Below are 19,743 nucleotides of genomic sequence, written 5' to 3'. Positions count from 1 at the left end.
CCATGCAGAAATTAGAAAACCTATTTTCCAAAAGTATATAATTCTGAATTGTTATATTTGTATAGCCTTTGTAATATATTCACCCAGTTTTGAGAATTCAACATAAAGTTTTGAAGAGTTTTTGAAAGAAGATTTGTATTTTTCTTTCAACATAATTTTAAAAATTTCACTGCTCTTTGTAAAATTAATCTTTTCCATCAGGTAATGGAAGGCAACATTGGGACAATAGGACCAGTCACCATTAATGTTGAAGATTTTGATGTCCCTCAAGATCTGTTGAGATTCTACATTGTTACTCCACCTCATCATGGGATAATACTAAATGGAATTTATGGAGGAGAAACTGAACATTATAGGAAATTAAGCCCAATGGTACTTCATCAAGATTTAGAGATTCACAGCTTTACTTTGGAGGAGTTCAAACAAGGTTGGGAAATTATCTTGTTTTCTTTCTTTGGAGCTAGTACAAAGTGCATTATCATGTTATACATTCTCTCTCTATCTCTTTCTTATCTCTCTCTCTCTCTGTTTGAGAGAGAGAAATTTGAAAAAGATTTTGTGGTGTTTAGTACATTTTTGTGAATTGTGTTCATAGAAACATATTATAAAAACCACACAGACACTCTCTTAGTTGAAACTAGACATAGTTTCAGGTTGAAGACAAGATCTGCTCAAGCAAAATTATATTCCTCAGCATTGCTCAACCTTTCCCCAAAAGAGCAAATGGCAGTCAGTCACTTATGTTGCATTTGTTTATTTATTAATTAAATTAATACCCCACCTTTTCCCTAGGATCCAAAGTGGTTTACAGTAATTTTGAATAAGATTAAGTTAAAATCTTATTTTACAAGAGTGAAAAATATTAATAGCAGTACTATTTTTAAGCAAGTGGATAAACTAATTAAAACACACTTGAAACATATTTACTAATAAAAAGTAAGACATAGAGTACAGCCCACCACTACACACACACTACCATTACCTAATTTAAATAGCAAAAGCCTGCTTGAATACAAAGTTCTTCACTAGGAATGGAAATAATATTTTAAACAATATTTAAAGAATGATTAAAAAACATTTTTGACTATTGAGAAACTCTAATGAGAAGAATCCTGTACTATCCAGTATCTTTGTAGTTTGTGGCTTACATTTGGTTGGTTTGCACAGAAAATACTACTTTGAAAATAGGTTGATTTGCACAGAAAACTGCACTGTACTCAGTTCTTTATACACACAATATTTTCACACAGAAACATTATTTTATTTACTGAAAAAGCTCTTCATTGTACAGAAAGTACTGTTTTTTTGCACATAGTAACCACATGTGAATTTTGTACAGAATAAGTCCTGAAGTACGGATAAGGTCCAAAAACTGTGTGTTTTGTTTTGAAGTCATTGTTTTGAAGTCATTCTCACAGTGGGAAGTAAATTCCTAAAATTAATCATCCCTTCCCTCATAAAAAAATAGTGACAAATTACTTGCCAGTGGAAATAGAACATATTATATATGAAGATTTAACCTCAACAATTGTCTTTGTTCATGTACAATGTGACATGCCATATGCATACAAAGATCAGACTGCATCTTAGTAAGATGATTTTTATGGTGTCTTGTAAAGCCAAAGTAAACAAATACTTCTTTCCTTCCCTTTTTTGGTTTTAATAGCACTGAGTACAATCTCTTCATATAAAACCAAGTTTTCTAAGCTTTGGTACATGTAGTAGACATTCAGTAAGTCTAGTTTCCAACTCAAGTGAAGCCCTGAGCACAGGAAGCTAATTGAGTCCCTAATCAATTCCAGAGTTGAGTCTGTCAAATAATAATCACATATGGATGGTCTTAATTTTTACATTCTACACCAGAGTTAGGAAGGGATCAATTACTGTTCAACATTTGATTCCTAGCATATTGTAAGTTAGGAGAGAGCCAGTGTAGCATAGGGATTTGAACACTGGACTCCGGAAAACATGTTTTGAATCCTGGCTTGGCCATGTAAATCCACTTGGTGACCTTGGGCAAGTCACATTCTCTCAACCTTAAAGGATGGCAATGACATACCTACTCTGAAGAGATTTGCCAAGAAATACCCATGATAGGTTTGCCTTAGGGCCACCATAAGTTGGAAAGGACTTGAAGGCACACAACAACAAACAACCGTTAGGAGACCTTGTAGAAGATTAGGCTCCAAAAGACCAAAGTGACTGCTGATGTATGAGTCATACCCTTGATTTTCACTCTGGTGGGAATCTGAGTATGGTATTACTACCTCTCTTTTTCTTTTGGGACACAAGAGACACTAAAATTCTCTTTAGCCAACCCCATGGACCTATGCCCATTTAGTTTTTAGTGTCTTTCAGAAGGAAGATAAAAGGTGTAGGGTTTAGCAGAGGTCTTTCTTTGTGCAATTTGCATGCCACTATATGGCACACAGAGTTCTCAAGTTGGCCTACTGAACTATAATGAACATTAACACATCAAATATGATAAAACCAGCAGCAAGACATGCACACTCCAGATAATTAATTGTTTAGGAAGCACATGTTATTCCACATGGGAGTGATGAATATCTGTGATGGACCAAATGACACCTTGGCCCTTCAGTCCAGGTTGTAGTTTGTAGTCAAAATCTTGCTAAATGTTTCATTAGTCCTGGTGGATCAGGGAATCCAAACTGTTCAGGAATGCCATAGTAGGTTTTGTTTGTGCTTACAGATGACTGTAAATAGACCAGGGTTGGGAGAAAAGGATATAGCAGAGGGAGTTTTATCAGCAGATTTTTATTTTATCAGCAGATTTTATAGGAGTCATTCAACACAGGATTACAGAGGCAAGGCAAGACATTGTAGTGTAGATCTGTTTTCTGTTAACCCATGCATTGTCAGAAATACTTTCTTCTGATTTTCATGACCACTGGCAATTTACACCATTTGCGTAATCACCTACTCTCTTAGAGTGTGGCTCTTGTTATGGATTGGCTGGTCTATGTTTGTAACCACCCCATCTTAAGGAATGTCTCTTTTGTGATGTGGTAGAAAGATCACTTCCTCTCAGTTTAAGGTTCCAGTTGCCCCCTATATCACCTAGCAGCAGATCAGAAAGAAGTAATTCATTCTCTATCCCACCATGCCTAATACCTCCTGCTTTTCCATCTGTTTCATAAATGGATGAAAAGACAGTGGAGCAGATAACTTGTGTGTGCTAAATAGCTTCCTTGTGGCTTGTGATAAGCCACTCCTCCAGCTTGAATTTTGCTTAAAACAAGATTACAATAGCCATACCCCCTTCTAACTGAGAGCTCAAACCTCTGCTTGGGAGCCCAGACCTTTCATGATCGGAGAGATGACACTGAAGTCTAGAGTACAACTATTGAGAATGTCTGTCATACTAGATAAATGGGGCCTATGGGCTTAGAAACCATATTCATTTTAATACCTACTGCTAGAATGCCCAGCTTTGGGATTTTTTTTTAAAGCATAAGGTTAACCATGGTTGAAAATATGACAGTTAGATGGACCTAGAATGGAACAGAGCTTGCCTTATGCGCTGTTAAATCTGGTGGAAGATAACTCTGGAAGTTTTGAGCATTCCTTAAAAAAAATTAAAAATCCAGCACTAAAGAGCACTATATGTGGGGTTTGTAGGATTTAGTAAAAGCACATCCGAAGAGTAACAGCTGGGAGCAATGAGGCTTTAAAATGCAACATCTCCATTTTCTTACTGACTGTGGCTCCCTACTTTATCATTTATTTATTGTTGCTGGGATACTACAGCTTTGTCAGGTACAGTTGGAGTTACTCATTGTAATTGTTCATGCAGATAGAACAAAGTGAGTTTCTTGCAAACAAATAAAAAATAGCTAAATCGGCAAATCCATCAGCCTGAAATGGGAGGGGTAGCATTTACCTAGAGTAAATGAAGAAAAACCTTTGGAGTGAGATATGGGGGAGGGAGGGCATACATTTCTCATGTGCTAGGTAGACATGAATGGGATTTGTAAAGTTTTGAGAAGGAAGGAAATAAAATCATTGGTTCTGAATGTTTTACAATTCCCAGTTATCACCTTCTTGGCTTGCTTCTGTAACAAAATAGATTTATGTTGTGTGAGTAGCGGATGTCCTCTACTGGAAACCACAGTTCATTGCAGCAAAGTGTTCTCAAGAAAGCAGATAAAAATGTTTATCCCATCTGTTCCTCTGTAAAAAGAAAGAAAGAAAGAACTCAGACAAGGATGCCCATTTTTTAAAAAGCAAAAAGTGACATTCAGCCAGACTCTTACCTTGGCAAGGATTGTTACAAGATCTGAATTGTGATATTTCCTCATCATTCTTCCTTTCTCCTTCTTGGTTATTTTAATTCTGCACAGGTTTCTGTACAGATTATGCATGGTAAATTCACAAAACAACTCTTGTCCTTTTGTGATGTAATATATAGTCCATTCTCAAATTTTAAAAGCAGGTATAAGAAGCAGGAGTTATAGTGGAGATCCTATTGTGTAACCATACTATGGTACAGCCAGAGGCACTTATGTTGCTAACCCAACTGGTCACAGAATCTGCTTAGGAACCAGAAATAGCAGATCACATATCTTTTGTAGCTTGGCATCTGTGCCTTGAGCTTGCCAAGTAGGGCAAAGGAGCAGTATGCAGCGGATGAGCAGAATAGACCTAGAGGCAATCTGGCACTACAGCAAACCCCAAAATGATTTTGGTGTTATATTAAGCTGTTCTCTGTGTAATGTTTGGGGTGGGCTGAAGATGTGAAGGATCTATGTTATACATTACAACTATGTTCATTTTTAAAGAAGGGCTGACCCAAGACATTTATTTGCCTGAGGCAGAACAATACATTCCACTCTCCCCTAAAGTCAAGCATACATCCAAGGCTCATCAAATTATTTTGGAACCTGAGGCACAAAATCTCTCCCTCCCTAGCAGTAAAAAACAAAACAAAAAAATCTCCAATAATAAATATCTACCAAATTGCTACTCTTCCATGACACTCGAAATGTGCTGTCTGAGGCAGCTGCTTAACTCAAAAAAGGATTGCCTGTGACAATCTTCTAGGAAGTATTTGCATAATATTTTTGTTACTATTATTATTATTATTATTATTATTATTATTATTATTTTACTTCATTCTCTGCCACATAAATGGCACCAAAAGAGAAAAACAGAATAGCAAAAAGGATATAAAGCAATTAGGATTTTTTTTCAACACTAATTATAAAGTATAAATAAAATGTATTAATAAATACAGGCTCTCCATGAATAGGTGTTCTAACAACATTGACAAATAATTAAATATCTTACCAGGTCTGGGTGCCTTTCCTACCACTAAAGCCTTTAGAAAGTCAATATGATACAAATAGTATAAAAGAGTACAGTGTGGGTGCCATTTAAAAAGGCATGGTTTGCTACCCTCAACACTTGTCCTCTATGCCTATATGAAGAACACTTACTGTAGTTGACAGCACTAAGATAGCCGGCCACAAGCCATGGTTACTAGCATTACCTGAATGTTTCATTTTAAGTTGCAAGCAGTATGGCAGTTGGATTTCCACACTACTAGGAGTGTTGTGTTTTTCTATGTGTTACATTATATTGCAGTCACATTAGTGGGTGCTACTTTGTGATTGCAATTGTTATTTTTAAATTAGTACTGAAACATTAATACTGGCTTTTATTTAATAAAAGTTATCATAGCACCATAATAGCACTGTGTGTGCTTTTGAGGCAGAGAATATATATGGCTATAAGCAGGGATGTAAAATTTTGATCATTTTGTTCTCAAAGAAAACAACAAATAATTTTAGCAATTTTCTTCCCACTGCAAGAAAATAATTGAAAACTGTGCTGTTTTTGAAAATTGTTTATAGTTTGGAACTTATTAGAGAAAAGAATCAATGTGGAATTTTTGGGTGTGGGTTGCACAGAAAACAGTGCTTTCTGCACAGAAACCTTAAAATTAAATGGGGTCTCTTGTGCAACAAAACCCTCCAAAATTCTCACTGTGTGGAAAATTCTCCACATTGGGGGTTTCCTGGCACTTGGGAAACACCTGTTTTGATTATTTGTTAAATATTTTAAAATATTTTTTCAATTCCTAATTATAAAATTGTAAGAAAGGGCTGGAGAATCTGTAGCCTTCCTAATGTTGATAATGCTGCTCTTATCAGTCCTCAGCATTGGTCATGCTTTCATGGGAAGAACCATGGCAAAAATACAGGATGGGAATGATTGGATGATGGCCTCATCTGGAGGCTGTGTAAGCTGTGAGTGAGGCAAACACTCCTAAATCCTCTTGCTGAAACATCCTGTTTCAGTAATTACCAGCACTTCAGATGGGGACCTGAAACACACAGGCAGTCAATTCAACAAAGACAAATAGGGATAATATGTTCCTTGTGTCCCGTAATGAACTGCACTCTTCAGCATTCTTGTAAAACAATAAGACCTCCTCCAACAATTCTTTAACCACATTTGGCAGAAAGTATGTTTCTTCTTAGTACAACAGTATTATAACAAATGGGGGGAAGTGTGGAACTAAGAGAGACAAATGCTGACTGTAACAAAGATGTGAACTGGACATCCCAGTCTTAGAAATATGGACACCAATAAATGGAACATTACTTTTTATTATTATTGAAAGAGGTAGTGGATCTCTTGACCTGTGCTTGTAGACCTGCTCATGCAAATTGGGATTTAAAACTAACTTGTTATTCTAAAGACGTGGCACCCTGGTTCCTGGTTGCTTGCTAACTTTCAGTCCCTTTTTCAGTAGTCAGTTGTCATTTGAAATGCACAGTCTAAAGAGTGATACAGTACAAAACCATAACAGGTACTTTCTCATAAGATAACTTGGTATCTTTCTGAGAATGATTACTAAGCTGAACTGTTATTTTTATGAATATGGTTTCCCCCATAAAATTGCTGTTTCTACACTTAAATCCCAAATGTGAAATGTTGCTAGGATACTGCAGTGTCAGCAGGAATAAGACTGAGTTGCTGCAGTCTGGTAATCCAGCATGATGATTCCAGCTGAGAATGTCCAGACACTGAGACTGTTAAAATACTTAGAAGTCTAAGGATGCTTCTAAAATCTACTTTCTGCCATAAACATCAAAGGCTTCGGCCTTAATAAATTTCAGTAAGAGATGTGAGTCCACCATGCCACCATACACTTCACAGACTCGTTATTCTATGGTCTTCTATTTTTCATGTCCAGTACATGTGGGTTCTGTATTATTGGTAGTAATATGCCACAGTATATGGATGTGAGTTAATCCCCTTTATGCTCACTTCAGAGTTCAAAATCCTATAAGCAAAAAGCAGAGCATGTATGGCCTTCCAGAACTTCTATCATCCCAGGAGTGTAGTCCCAGAACCAAAATGAGGATTTTACCTCCCAAAATAAAAATACTGCCCCTGATGAAATCGTTCAATCCCCAAATTTCTAGCATTGCAGTAAAGTTCACTGAGCATTTATATCTACAGTTCAGGTGTCCAAAGAAAAGGGGCAGGAAAGGCTACCAAGAGCACACAAACACAGCAAATGTAGGGGTTCTAGATGTGAGCACTTTTCAGTCTTCATCAATAAACACCCAGACAATTTCAACAGGAAAGAAGAAACCCTTGAAGTAAACAAAGTTTGGCTACCAGTGCTGAAAAACAGCAGAATCAAGACCCAACAAATGCAAATGAAAACCAGCCAGGGTAAGGGGGGTTTCCCAGCAGAACAATGGATCATTAATTCAATAGATATCCTGAGGCCTTGCCATTCAGCCACAGAACAATACACAGATTAACATGCAAATCGCTTCCTCTCAACCAACAGTATATATACCCCACTCCCTTCCATGCCAGCATTCTCTGAAAATGCCAGCCACAGCTGATGATGAAATGTCAGGAATAAACTCTTCTAGAACACATAGCCTGAAAAACCCACGAAAAACCTATAGTTTTCAGTGTCTTTGCAATGCTAGAAATTTGGGTAATGCAGAAAGATTTTATGGGGGAAATAATTCTTATTGAGGAGTATTACCCCAATTCTTTGCTTGTAATTACAGTCCAGCATCCCTGCACCATTGGCAATGGTTAATGGATTAATATTCACAATATCCTCAATGTACATGGTCCAGTGTACATGGACCACATGTTTCCCACTCCTGGATGCTCTGAAACCTGCTCAAAAGAAACATCTTTGTATCTACCCAATTTACTATTTTCAAGAAGATCAATTGACTACTATTATTGTTCATACTATTATTTTTATTTTTCAATACTCATTCTGGGTTCCAGTGTCAGTTCCAGTGGGGTGGGAAGATACATATCAGCACATGGAAATTTAGTCTCATGCTCTCTGTGATAATCAGGCAGGTCACTTTAGATTTTCTAATCTAAACATATCAAAAAATCATGATCATGTAAATTAACTGTTGCTCTTCCACCCCTAGGGAAATATAATTTAGCATAGGACATGGGTAAAAACAACTGTCCAAAATAGTGTGTTTAGGAAATTTTTATTGTTCTTATTGAAGAAATGTAGGCTTGTAAGACTCAGATGTTTTATATCCAAGGACCCAAATTTAGGTATGTCTCATTCAAGGACTGTAGATGAATTATCCCTGCTGTATGTACACCCTATTAATACCTCAGAAAAATCATTAAATGCTCTAAACAACGGGATAAGAGGATCAAAATTTTCAGGTGTATGACCTTCCTGTTTGTTCCAGGCAGTGTGTGTAGGAGGTTTGCCAGCAAGCCATCTGTGCTTAATTTGTTTAAATGAACAAGAACAATTGGAGCCTATAGTGAGTGTCTTCTGCTATCTCATGCAAGATTTCAAGATGGTCAGAATGAAATGGGAACCATTCGTCTCTCAAGCATAACATCTTCTTTGGAGACATTAATAACAGATTAATTCCTCCTTGCACTTTTCAATTCTTTTATCTCCTTGAGCAACTATGTTCTCAGAAGGAATTATCTATGGAGGCCAGGGTTTAATGATGCTGTAAAAATAGTTACATAATCATGCTCTGGTCTAATAAGCATCAGAAAGCTCCAAAAATATAGGTAGCTCGTTGTTTCCTATCATGGGTATACATTTACTTCTTGAATCAGTAAGTGCCAACAGATCTGTTTTATGATTCCTGCTGCAGAAATCCAAATGGAGTTCAAAAGCAGGGGCAAATAGAGTCTAACCATAATACTTGGGCATCCATTTGAAAAGACAGTGGGGAAGGGAAAGAGTCAGTTAATACAAATTTACCAGAATGTATAAATTTCCCTATATTTAAAAAGGAGAGAACATAGCAACTGAACGTGGAAGGAACCAAACCTGGTGGATCTGTTTATCTATGTACACAGATTTTAGTATTTAATAAAAGTTTGGGTTCAAATTCTGTGTAATCAGTCATGGTAGCACTGAATTGGGCAAAGCATAAAAGTAACTGTTTGCAAACGAAGGCAGTATTGTATTCTTTATGACAATACCTTAATCAGGAATAACGTCACTCATTTTACAGTTTAACTGTAATGTTCCCTTTAGCGGTTTGGTGGCACTAAATGTAACATAATTCAAATGCTCTCTTTGCTGTGCTTCATGCTGCTTTTTCATGCTCTTGTACAGTGAGGTGGATCAGAGGATCATGTATTGTATGCCACTAACCATTAGGTCAAGAGCCAGCATGGTGCAGTGGTTTGAATTTTGGACTAGGAGACTGGGGTTTGAATCCCCATTGAGCCATAGGAATCCACTGGCTGACCTTGTGCAAGTCACACTCTCTCAACCTAAGTTGAAGGCAATGGCAAACCCCTTCTGCAAAAACAAACAAACAAACAAAAATCACCACACACACCTGCCTTTAACTACACACACAAACACACACACACAGGGAAAAGATGCATACAAAAATGTACCAGTGTATATTATTGAAAATATTGTATAAAACTTCATCCTAATATATATATATATATATATATATGAATAAAGAAATATGCATACAAAATTTTAAACAAATTATTTATTGCAGCCCAGTGTAGAAGTGATATAGAGCAAACTGAAGAAACATGAGGAGCAGAAAGAAATCAAAAAGGACAGATTTGTCCATCACCAACTAATAAAAATGATCTAGCCACTTTTAACTGGCTTTTGAGAAGCCTTCTAATGGGACAGATTTCTGTAGTTTAGATATTCCTGCTGAGAAGAATTTAGTTTGAGATGTCAAATGTATTACAAACAAAATTTGGAAACTGAGCAAAGAGTGGCACATATTACCACATACAGTTTTTTATTAGGTTTTTTTTTTTTTTTGGTAAGAGTGTTTTTATTGATAATGTTTATATAACTTTGAGATATTTTGGTCAAAGACCGTAAATAAATTACAATTATTACCACATATAGGCACACCATTTTTTTCCTAACAAGAATTCCATGGATCCAGTGGATTGGTTGAAAGAGACAAAAAGTTACTGGCCCAAATTCATCCAGCAAGTATAGCTCAACAAAGATTTGAACATGATTTGACCATGACCCAAACCTGGCTTTGGGCTGAAACAGACAGGCCAAATGGTCCGCCTTCCGGCTGCACTGGGGGTGTGCATTTAGATGACACATGCCCTGAACACAGCCCATAGCCACCCAAACACTGCCCCAACCAGGAAGAGCTAGCTTGAAAAGCAGTGGAGAAAAAACGTTCCTTTTCAGAAGCTGGTTTAAAACACTGGCAAAGGGCCAGATTGGGCCATAGGTGTGTGGTTGCCAGTGCTCCAAGGTGAACGACATTGGGGCAGCCCCCATCTACCCTTTTTAGGCAGTCTGCTTCATATTGTGTTTTATATTCTATTGGCTTTCTACCCCATAGTACGCTAGTTCTCATCTTGACTCATGGAAGCAACATTGGATGTGAACTCGGTCTCATTGATAGGATTACTTCATGGCATCTGTATTTGAAATGCCCTTTTACAGTCCAATGGTAAATGACAGTACTAAACAGTCTTTTCCCCACACTTTCTTGGTGTTACTTTGACAGTCTTCTGTGAGGAGTGAAAGCATTAAAATGTTTTAGTTCTGCATATAGAATAACAGTTATTCAGTTGACTTGATTGCTCCTAAAATATCTATATTTCAATACTCTTCTTTCAAATTTTACATTATTTGCAAACACTGAACATCTGTTCATACACTGAAGTTCCTTTGAAGTCACCCACAGGCCTATTGGATCCATGGCTTAATATAAATGCTGTCCTTTCCCGGAAAATGATTGGTTTCGCTTTCCATATATGCCCAATCTCACCCCACTGGCAAAGAGTAGTTGAAATAGTAATATACCCTTCAAAAGAAACAAATACACCCCCATAAGCTCATTTTCCTTCAGACTGGCTGAGAACCTTGACCCATGCCAAATGAATCATAGCTTTGCAGTTCATAGGCCATCCATTATGACTTGGTAATTCATTATAGTGATGTTTATATAATGAATGAATAAGATATGCACAGTGCATATATTTAAAGACATTTAAATATTCATTTCTTTTAAAAAAAACACCTATACAACAGTGCTGAATGAAGTGACAATATGTAACCAGTCTGATAATTGCACACTAGCAATTTGGCAGAAAAGAGGTTTGCAAAATCAGACTGCTGCCATTCTAAATAATTATATACCATAAATATTTGGACATATTAATAATGCTACCATATTTGTTAAAATAATCAGACTTTTCAAACAGCTTTAATCCTCTAATATAGCTAAGAGGATCTGATGTGTGACCTGAAAAAAAAAGACAATTTGAACCTTATGTACTAATTGCACATGTTATTGGAATAGGCATGAAGTAGAAAGATGGAAGTCATAAAATGTACTGTCACACCTCAGGTTCCTTTTGACAAATGCCATTTTTTTTCATACCTGCCTTGATTCTTGAAAGGGAGAGGTGGGATACAAATAAATATTTTATATTTATTTATTTATGTTCCTGTACATTTAAAAAAAAGAAAGAAGGCTGGGTTTGTTTTGCTTTTTAAAAAAGAAATTGAAAGAAGGGGGGTAGTAATGGAGAGAGGGGAAGAAATACATTATGGTCTTACTTTACCACCCTCCCACTCGTTGTACTCCTTGCCACTTGTGCAGACCAGACCCCAGGTTACCTTCAGGGTCTGGAAGGAATTTTTCCATGTTACTGTAGGATAGGTTGGTTGGTTGTCCCTCTGTGTGTGAGTGTGTTATCTTCACTGGGATTTCACTGATTTTATGCAAGGTTTGTTCTTCCTGTCTATTCAGTTATTTGATTATTGCTTGTGGTCATACTTCCGTGTATGCCTTGCTGCTGTCACAACTGCAGGATATGTCACAACTATAGGATATGAAAGGTGGGGGGCATCCTTATTATATTATGGAGGAGTCCAGCAGCAGCAGAGAAAGCGTTCTGGCATTTGGCCCTGGGCACGCCTGAGCTCTCCTCCCAGTCCTCAGAGCTAGAGGCAGCGTGGGTCCTCCAAACTCAGCCTGAGACTACAAAAACCCTCCACCACACCTGCTCTGAGAGGAGTCCATCAGCAGCAGAGAAAGAGTTCTGGCGTTTGGCCCTGGGCATGCCTGAGCTCTCCTCCTCCTCATCCCAGCCCTTGGAGACAGAGGCTTTTTTTTTTTTTTGCTTTGCTTTTTCCCCTCCCCCCTATGGAAATTATTTTAACTCTTTTAAGTCATTTATGCTTTTAGCAAGGTTATTGTATAAAGGGTATTATATGATTATTGTTGTTGGACCTACTTGATCATATTTAAATCCTTTTTAACTTTTAACTTATAAAATCATTTTTACTGTATACTTTTTTTTACGAAACCTAAATTGATAGGACACACTAGATATAATAGTCTTATGTGTACACTGTTGAATACCTGATGTTAAGCTTACATAAACTTATGACCACCTAAAGCCAGTTTCAGACAGCTCTGAGAAAAATTGACCATAAGCGGGGCCCTAACAATATTGCCACTGTTAATAAGAAAAGACAAACATGAATAGTGAAGATATGATAACCTTGGAACATCCTTCATCCTCAAACTGCCTCCTAAAAGAGAAAGTTGTGCAATCAAAAATAATTCAATACTTTACTAATTGCAGATGCAAATCCCCCCATGGATGCTCTCAATTTAATGTAGAAGCAAATCCTATAGGAAGTAAGGGAATAACTTCATCACCCGTAGCACCTATTCTGGATTGGTCTTTAGATAGAATAGGCTCTTTAAAGCCTCTAAACAGAAGTTTCTCTGCACCAAACCTTGAAATTGAAATGGCTTTTGCTGAGAGAAAAGTAACACCTGAACATATTATAAGTGAAAAGTTATATGGGACTAAAATGGAAATAGATCCAAGAGAGGATGTGTTAAGATCTGACAGAGCTCTTAGTTTACCACTCGGATTCTATAATCCTAAAAAGGATATGGAAAATCCTAAATGGATTTCCACTCTCTTTGAGGAATTGTCATCTGTTAAAAAATTCCTTACCGAGTGTAATACTCTCCTTACCACTTTAGTAGATTTACACCTTCAAACGATCTGTACTAACTCAAAAGAGCAAAAATTAAACAAGGAAAATGGCAAAGATAAATCCTCTTTGATAACAACAACTATCTCGAAAAGTGACAGGGATATTATGTACAGATCTGTAATAAGCTCAAAGAAGGGTCGCAAAAGGAAAAACTCAAAGGTGGAAGCGTCTGGAGCTCCAAAAAAGCTTTGTAAAATAGGGAGAAATATAACATCAGAAAATGGTAGGAGATCTGATGGGGAAATTAATCATGAAGAATCTAATACAGCTCAAACATCTGAATTAATACAAATTACATTAGATACTGAAAAGTCCAATCCCAAAACTAATAAACACTTAGAGAACCACACTGTTAACCAACTGACTGACAATCCTCCTCAAAATCTCAAGCCTTTCAACAGACCAACTAGTAGAAATGGATCTACCACCTATAAAACACCCTATAAATAAACTATCTTATGCAACAAAAGATACAAACTTAAAAGGAAAAAAAGGAACATCAGTATATCCTTAGTCAGTACCAAATTGTTTTGTCAAATTTCCCTAAACCCTTTGGTATACTATCACAGGCTAGACACAAACACCATTTACTAACAGTCTTGGAAAAAATATGCCCAAATCAAATTACTGTCAATAACATCCTACAGGTTATTATATTATTATTCAGTTGGGATGATGGATACTTGGGGACAGCTGGTAGCAAAGGGTTCGGCTGCATGTTTGAGCATCTGCAGATTGAATCACCTCTTGCAGGCTGTTTGGTTCACCCCACAGATTGGCACGTCATGGCAAGCTTTGCTGGCGTTTTCACTGACTCTAGCTGCTTCCTGCCCTGTTTAGGCAGGTATTGGTCTGGAATACACCATGCTCCGTGCCCTCTCCCCCCTTTCCTGCCATTGGTTATGGTTAGTGATGTTTTCTTATGTAATAAAGTTGTAGCCAAGACATAAACCCACAATGCAGTATCTTGTTTCAAAAAACATACTTGGCCCTGACACGTGTAGAATACACATTTATGTATGATAATAGCAGTAAGATCCTTCTGATGGTTAAGCAGTGGGTGTTTGCCTTCTTTGCCTGGAAGTATGAGTCTCTCAGCTACAGTAAGAACACATGAAAGCCAAACATGTTGGCTCTCAATTAAGTTTCAAATTGCAATACATGTGCATCTACAAATATGAATTATTTTTCTAATTTGTATGTGTACACTCACACTGAGAGCCAGCACATCTACACATCTGCATTGAGAGCCAGCATGGCATGGTGGGTTGAACATTGGACTATGATCCTGGATACCAGAGTTCAATTCCTCTCTCAGCCATGGAAATCTACTGGGTGACCTAGGGCGACTCACATACTCTCAGCCCCAGAAAATCCTGTGATAGGTTCACCTTAGGATCACCATTGGTCAGAAGCAACTTAAAGGCACAACAACAGTATACATCCAGCCAGAAAGGGATGTCTGCATTATATGCCACAAAGAAGCATTAGCAGTATTAGAGATGTACATCTTCACTTATTTCTTATGTGGAAAAATGAATAATTTCAGAAGTTTTCTCTCTACTGAATGAGGTTACAAGAGTTTTGTGGGGTTTTTTGATCATTTATTTCACATCAAGACTTCTCTTGTGAAAAATTGTTTGTGCACTTCCCTTTTTATGTTGAGACTTGCTTTTTAAATTCAAATCCCAAAGTTTTCCCATAGAAAACTGTGTATTTTGTGCAAAACTGTTGGTATGGTTGTATTTGTCATTCTGAAGATGGAACTATTTTATTTTCTGAAACTCCAGAGAATAGGACCTGGAGCAATAGATTCAAACTACAGGAGAACAGTTTACATTTCAACACTAGGAAAAACGTTCTGAAAGTAAGAGCTGTGGAATATGCTGTCTCAGAGTGTGATGGAATCTCCTCCTTCGGAGGTTCTTAAACAGAGGCTGGATGGCCATCTAGTGGAGGTGCTTTGATTGTGAGTTCCTGCATGGCAGGGAGTTGAACTGGATGGCCCTTGAGGTCTTTTCCAACTCTATGATTCTAAACATGTTCAGCTCCTTAAGTCATTTCCTATAAACCTTGGTTTCCAGACCTTTGATCATTTGGGCCATCCTACTCCACACACATACCACCTAATCAATTATTATATTATTATTATATTTACAGTATTTATCTCCTGCCCTTTTTACAACACTGGGACCCAGAGTGGCTTACAAGATTAAAAACAGTACAATTAAAAACATAGAAAAGTGTTACATTAAAACAGAATTAAATTATCACAATATTAAAAGAGATTGCATATGAAAGAATAAAACATAGTTTAAAATATAAACTTGTTTAAAATACATTTAAAAGAATACAACATCCAGACCCATTCTTATCCATATCCTTCTTGAATGATAGTGCCCTGTCCAAACACATTTTTCAGATACATTTCATCAATATTAGTACAATTCCTGGTGCTCAGTGTCTATCTTTAACATAACCACGGCTACCTAACCTGGTTAGAATTGTGCTAGCAAAAAGCTATATCTTACTTCCAGGAGGAGCTTAGACAGGTAGTGACATCCCAACCATGGCATGGTAAACTTACATGGTTCCTTCTTTGTGGACTTTTTGACAGCAGATAAAGATGTATTTATTCACCCTTTTTCTATTTGCTACCTTTGGAGGTGCTGATTGACTTTTATTCTTCCTCCACCATAGTAGGGAGTGCACAACAAATCTAGAAATTATATAAACAATTACAGATAAGCTTTCAACTACCATAGCTTCTTATCAAAGCCAACATAGAAATGTAGACTTGTTTGGTTCATTAGAAAATCTCCTAAAATTGGTTTCCCAAAGTTTCTGCCTTTAATTTGCTGTTTGTTTAAAGAGCGAGGGAGGGACGGAGGGAGGGAGGGAAGAAGGGAGACACAGAGAGACCATACCATCAAAAAGCATGTTGTAAATCCCATCTGCACATTAGATGCTCATGTCAGACATCTTAAGATGGTGATTCAGGATCAGTCTGCAGACTAATTAGTTTACACTGAAATAGGTAGACAAGCACTCCAATTATTTTTCTAGGTTCTATCCTCCTTAGAATCTGTATTGCCCCTGCTAACTGGTACCAAAGAGATTAATGGCAAATACATTGGCTTATTACCTCAGAAATGCTATCTGATGAAAATGAATAAATGAAGCTCCTCAGTCACTCAACCTGTTCTTAGACATGATGTGGTTTTGATAGCCTAAATTGACACTGTCTTTAGAATTTCTGGGTTTTGCTGCTGAATTCAGAGTACTCAGTTGTCTGTGGCTCTTTCTCCAATAGGACTGATGCTTATGTACATGCATGATGACACAGAAAGCCTAGAGGATAGTTTCACCGTTCAGCTGACAGATGGCAAGCACACAGTCCAAGGGACACTTTACATCTACATCATGTCAGTCAATGATGAAACCCCTCATCTTTCCAGGTTAGCTGCTGAAGTGACATTCTATGCAAAGTGACTCTAGGAGAGATGGAGGAAAGCATTTTATTCTTCTTTAATTGTTAACATATTTGCAGAATTGGTCATTGGCACCAGAGAATTCAGTTTCTCAAAGATCCATTCATATCCATCACATAGTCTACCTCATGCAGAACCTAATCTCTTCCTAATGGTGGACCCAGCTATGGTCTAAGAGCAGAGCATATAATATTGCAACTTCTCATACTATTAATAACAATACATAACTGCAAACAATGGATGAAGGGCTTATCCAGTTTATCTGAATGCAGATTATTGCTATAAAAATATGCTATGGTAATACTGAAGATCCATCAATGAATAAATGAATGCTTTCCCTACTGACAATTCATTGATGAACTGACAAATCATTAATAATGACTTTGAACTGTATCACAAGAGCAACCCAATGAAGAAATAAGCCAAAGCAGGAACTTAGGAAGCAAATGATTATGCAAACTTTCCCCCATTCCTTCTAGCCATACTCTCTGACTCAGTTCAGCACTGGATTTATTCAGGATTGTCCTGGGCCTACAATTCAGACCCTGTATGAAACAGAGGGACATCTCTGCATTTTCTATAAGTATGCCACAAAAACTCAGTTAAGGATTTCAATCCTGAGCAAAGGAGAAAGAATTTGTGTTTCTAATAGAGATAGAAAGCTGGGGACTAACCCAAGTTACATTTGTCACCTTAAGGAGTGAGTGTGTGTGTGTGTGTCCAGAGGAGATAAAGAGCAAGGGAGAAATTTTTTGTACATCCAGAGTGAAGGGAGTACTATATGTGAAATAAAAATGACACTTATACTGTGTTTCAAAGCTGATGATTAATTCTGAATTGCTGTGCTTTTCTCCTCCCCACTTTCATGGACATATCCCTTTCTGACATACCAGGAACACAGGTGTAGAAGTTGAAGCCGGGGGCAGTAAAGTTATTTCCAGTGTGTCATTAGAAGTAGAAGACAAAGATTCTCCAAGGAATCAACTTCAGTATGTCATCAACAACAAGCCAAAATGGGGACACCTAAAATTAAAGGTAGCAATGATTTTCAGTATTCTGCTCCCTCCTTCCCCCCATCATCATGTGGCATTCTGTCTCTGCTACTAAAGAAAATGCACATACTTGAATTATTTCCAATTTCTGTGTGACCTACTCACTAACACATAGTCATGAAATGTATACTAACTTGTATTTCTGGACAGAAAAGCCCTAATTCTGGAACTGGGGGCAGGGGACTGAGGAAATGCAGGTGCTGTATTCCCCGTGGAACTTATCATATGGGGTAAGGAGGGATCACACATGCACACTTTGTCCTTGATTTTCATTTTTAATTTATGGTATTTAGTGGAAGCCATTTTTATATACAGCTGTATACCCTCCAATATTTCACAGAAGAAAACTGGGTCATGTCTTGCCAAGCAACATCAGTGTATGGTCAAAATGGTGAAAAGTTATTAATGACTAAGAACACACAAACTAGGAAAGGCTGCAACAGTTTGCTTTAGCCTGCGTCTACTGAAAAGCTTCTCTTCTTCTCCCTGAAGGATTAACTGAGTGCAAACTACTTTTGTACTTTGAACTCAATTTGCAGCTGTTGAAGTAAGCTAAGGACAAAAGGAGAAAGTGGGAACAAAGAGCGAGAAACTGTAGTATTTTAAATACATCTGAAAAGTAAGAGAAACTGTGATATTTTAAATGCTGCTCCAGAGGAGGGCTATGGCAAACCTGTTCTGAACAAATCTTGGCAAGAAAACCCAATGATAGATTTGCCATGGGTTCGTCATACGTAAGAAATAATGTGAAAGCACACAACAACAGTTGTTACACATATGAGTAGAATGGTTAACTTTCCCCTCTCTAACACTGAAGATTTCCATACCTGACTCCATCGCTGGTCAAATGTGGCTCAAACATCCTTAAAAGATGGAGGAAGCACATGTATCTGGAAGCCAGACATGCTTCCTCAATTGTCAGGGACTTGTTGCTCCCTCCTTAGCGCTCCTGAATTGTTCCTGGGGAGTGGATTTCCTATGAATGCAAAGTTTGTGTCCATAGGAGATCTGCTCCCCTTGCAACGATTCAGGGACGCAAAGGAGGGAGCGATGTTTCCTTGACAATAGAGGAAGCATGCCAGGCTTTAAGACACGCACACTTCCATCACCTTTGAGCGACATTTCAGGGAAATTTTAGCAGTGATGCAGGCAGGTATGGAAATCTTCAATGTGCTCACCTTCCCAAATCCCCTCCCCATGTCACTAATGCTTTGAGGAAGACTCCCACTGCTAAATGGGAGCTCCCCTGCTCAAATTATTATTGTTGTGAGTTCTTGACAGGATGACCAGATGTCCTCCTTTTTCAGAACATATCCTACATGTCAACCTTCTGTCCAGGAGGAATTTAAAAATGTCCTCCATTTTGAGCATGATAAAAAAGCATGAGTTTACATTTATATCATGATTTTTAGCTTTTATTTGGTAACAGCCTACATTTTGTAGTGCCTTGTCCTTTGCAGTTGTGACATCTAGTCATGCTGATGCTGGACCAAGGAAGAAAGGCACTTCGGAAGGGAAGAGAGAGGAAGGAAGAAGAAGAAAGAGAGGGGAAAGAGGAGAGGAGAGACAAAATTGAAGGGATAGATGGATGAATGTGTGAGTGGATGTCTGACAGAGAATGAATGGGTAGTCTGTGTCCTTCTCAAACCAA

The 19,743-nt window shown here is 37.6% G+C and overlaps 1 protein-coding gene across 1 annotated transcript in view; it reads left to right on the top strand.

Annotated features, from left to right (window-relative positions):
- The window catches only part of LOC149316364 (FRAS1-related extracellular matrix protein 1-like), a 130,365-nt gene that overhangs the window by 38,299 nt on the left and 72,323 nt on the right, over positions 1-19,743 (top strand). Inside the window, exons 19-21 of the mRNA XM_089515282.1 lie at positions 202-427; positions 16,863-17,007; positions 17,934-18,075. Coding sequence (XP_089371408.1) covers positions 202-427; positions 16,863-17,007; positions 17,934-18,075 — 513 coding nt within the window. The remainder of the gene's footprint in view (positions 1-201; positions 428-16,862; positions 17,008-17,933; positions 18,076-19,743) is intronic.

This window comes from Sceloporus occidentalis, unplaced genomic scaffold (genome assembly GCF_023333645.1).
Source record: "Sceloporus occidentalis isolate IW3139 unplaced genomic scaffold, rSceOcc1.0.p SCAF_3, whole genome shotgun sequence".
NCBI lineage: Eukaryota > Metazoa > Chordata > Lepidosauria > Squamata > Phrynosomatidae > Sceloporus > Sceloporus occidentalis.
Note: the sequence above shows the minus strand (reverse complement) of the source record. Positions and strands in the feature narration are given on the sequence as shown.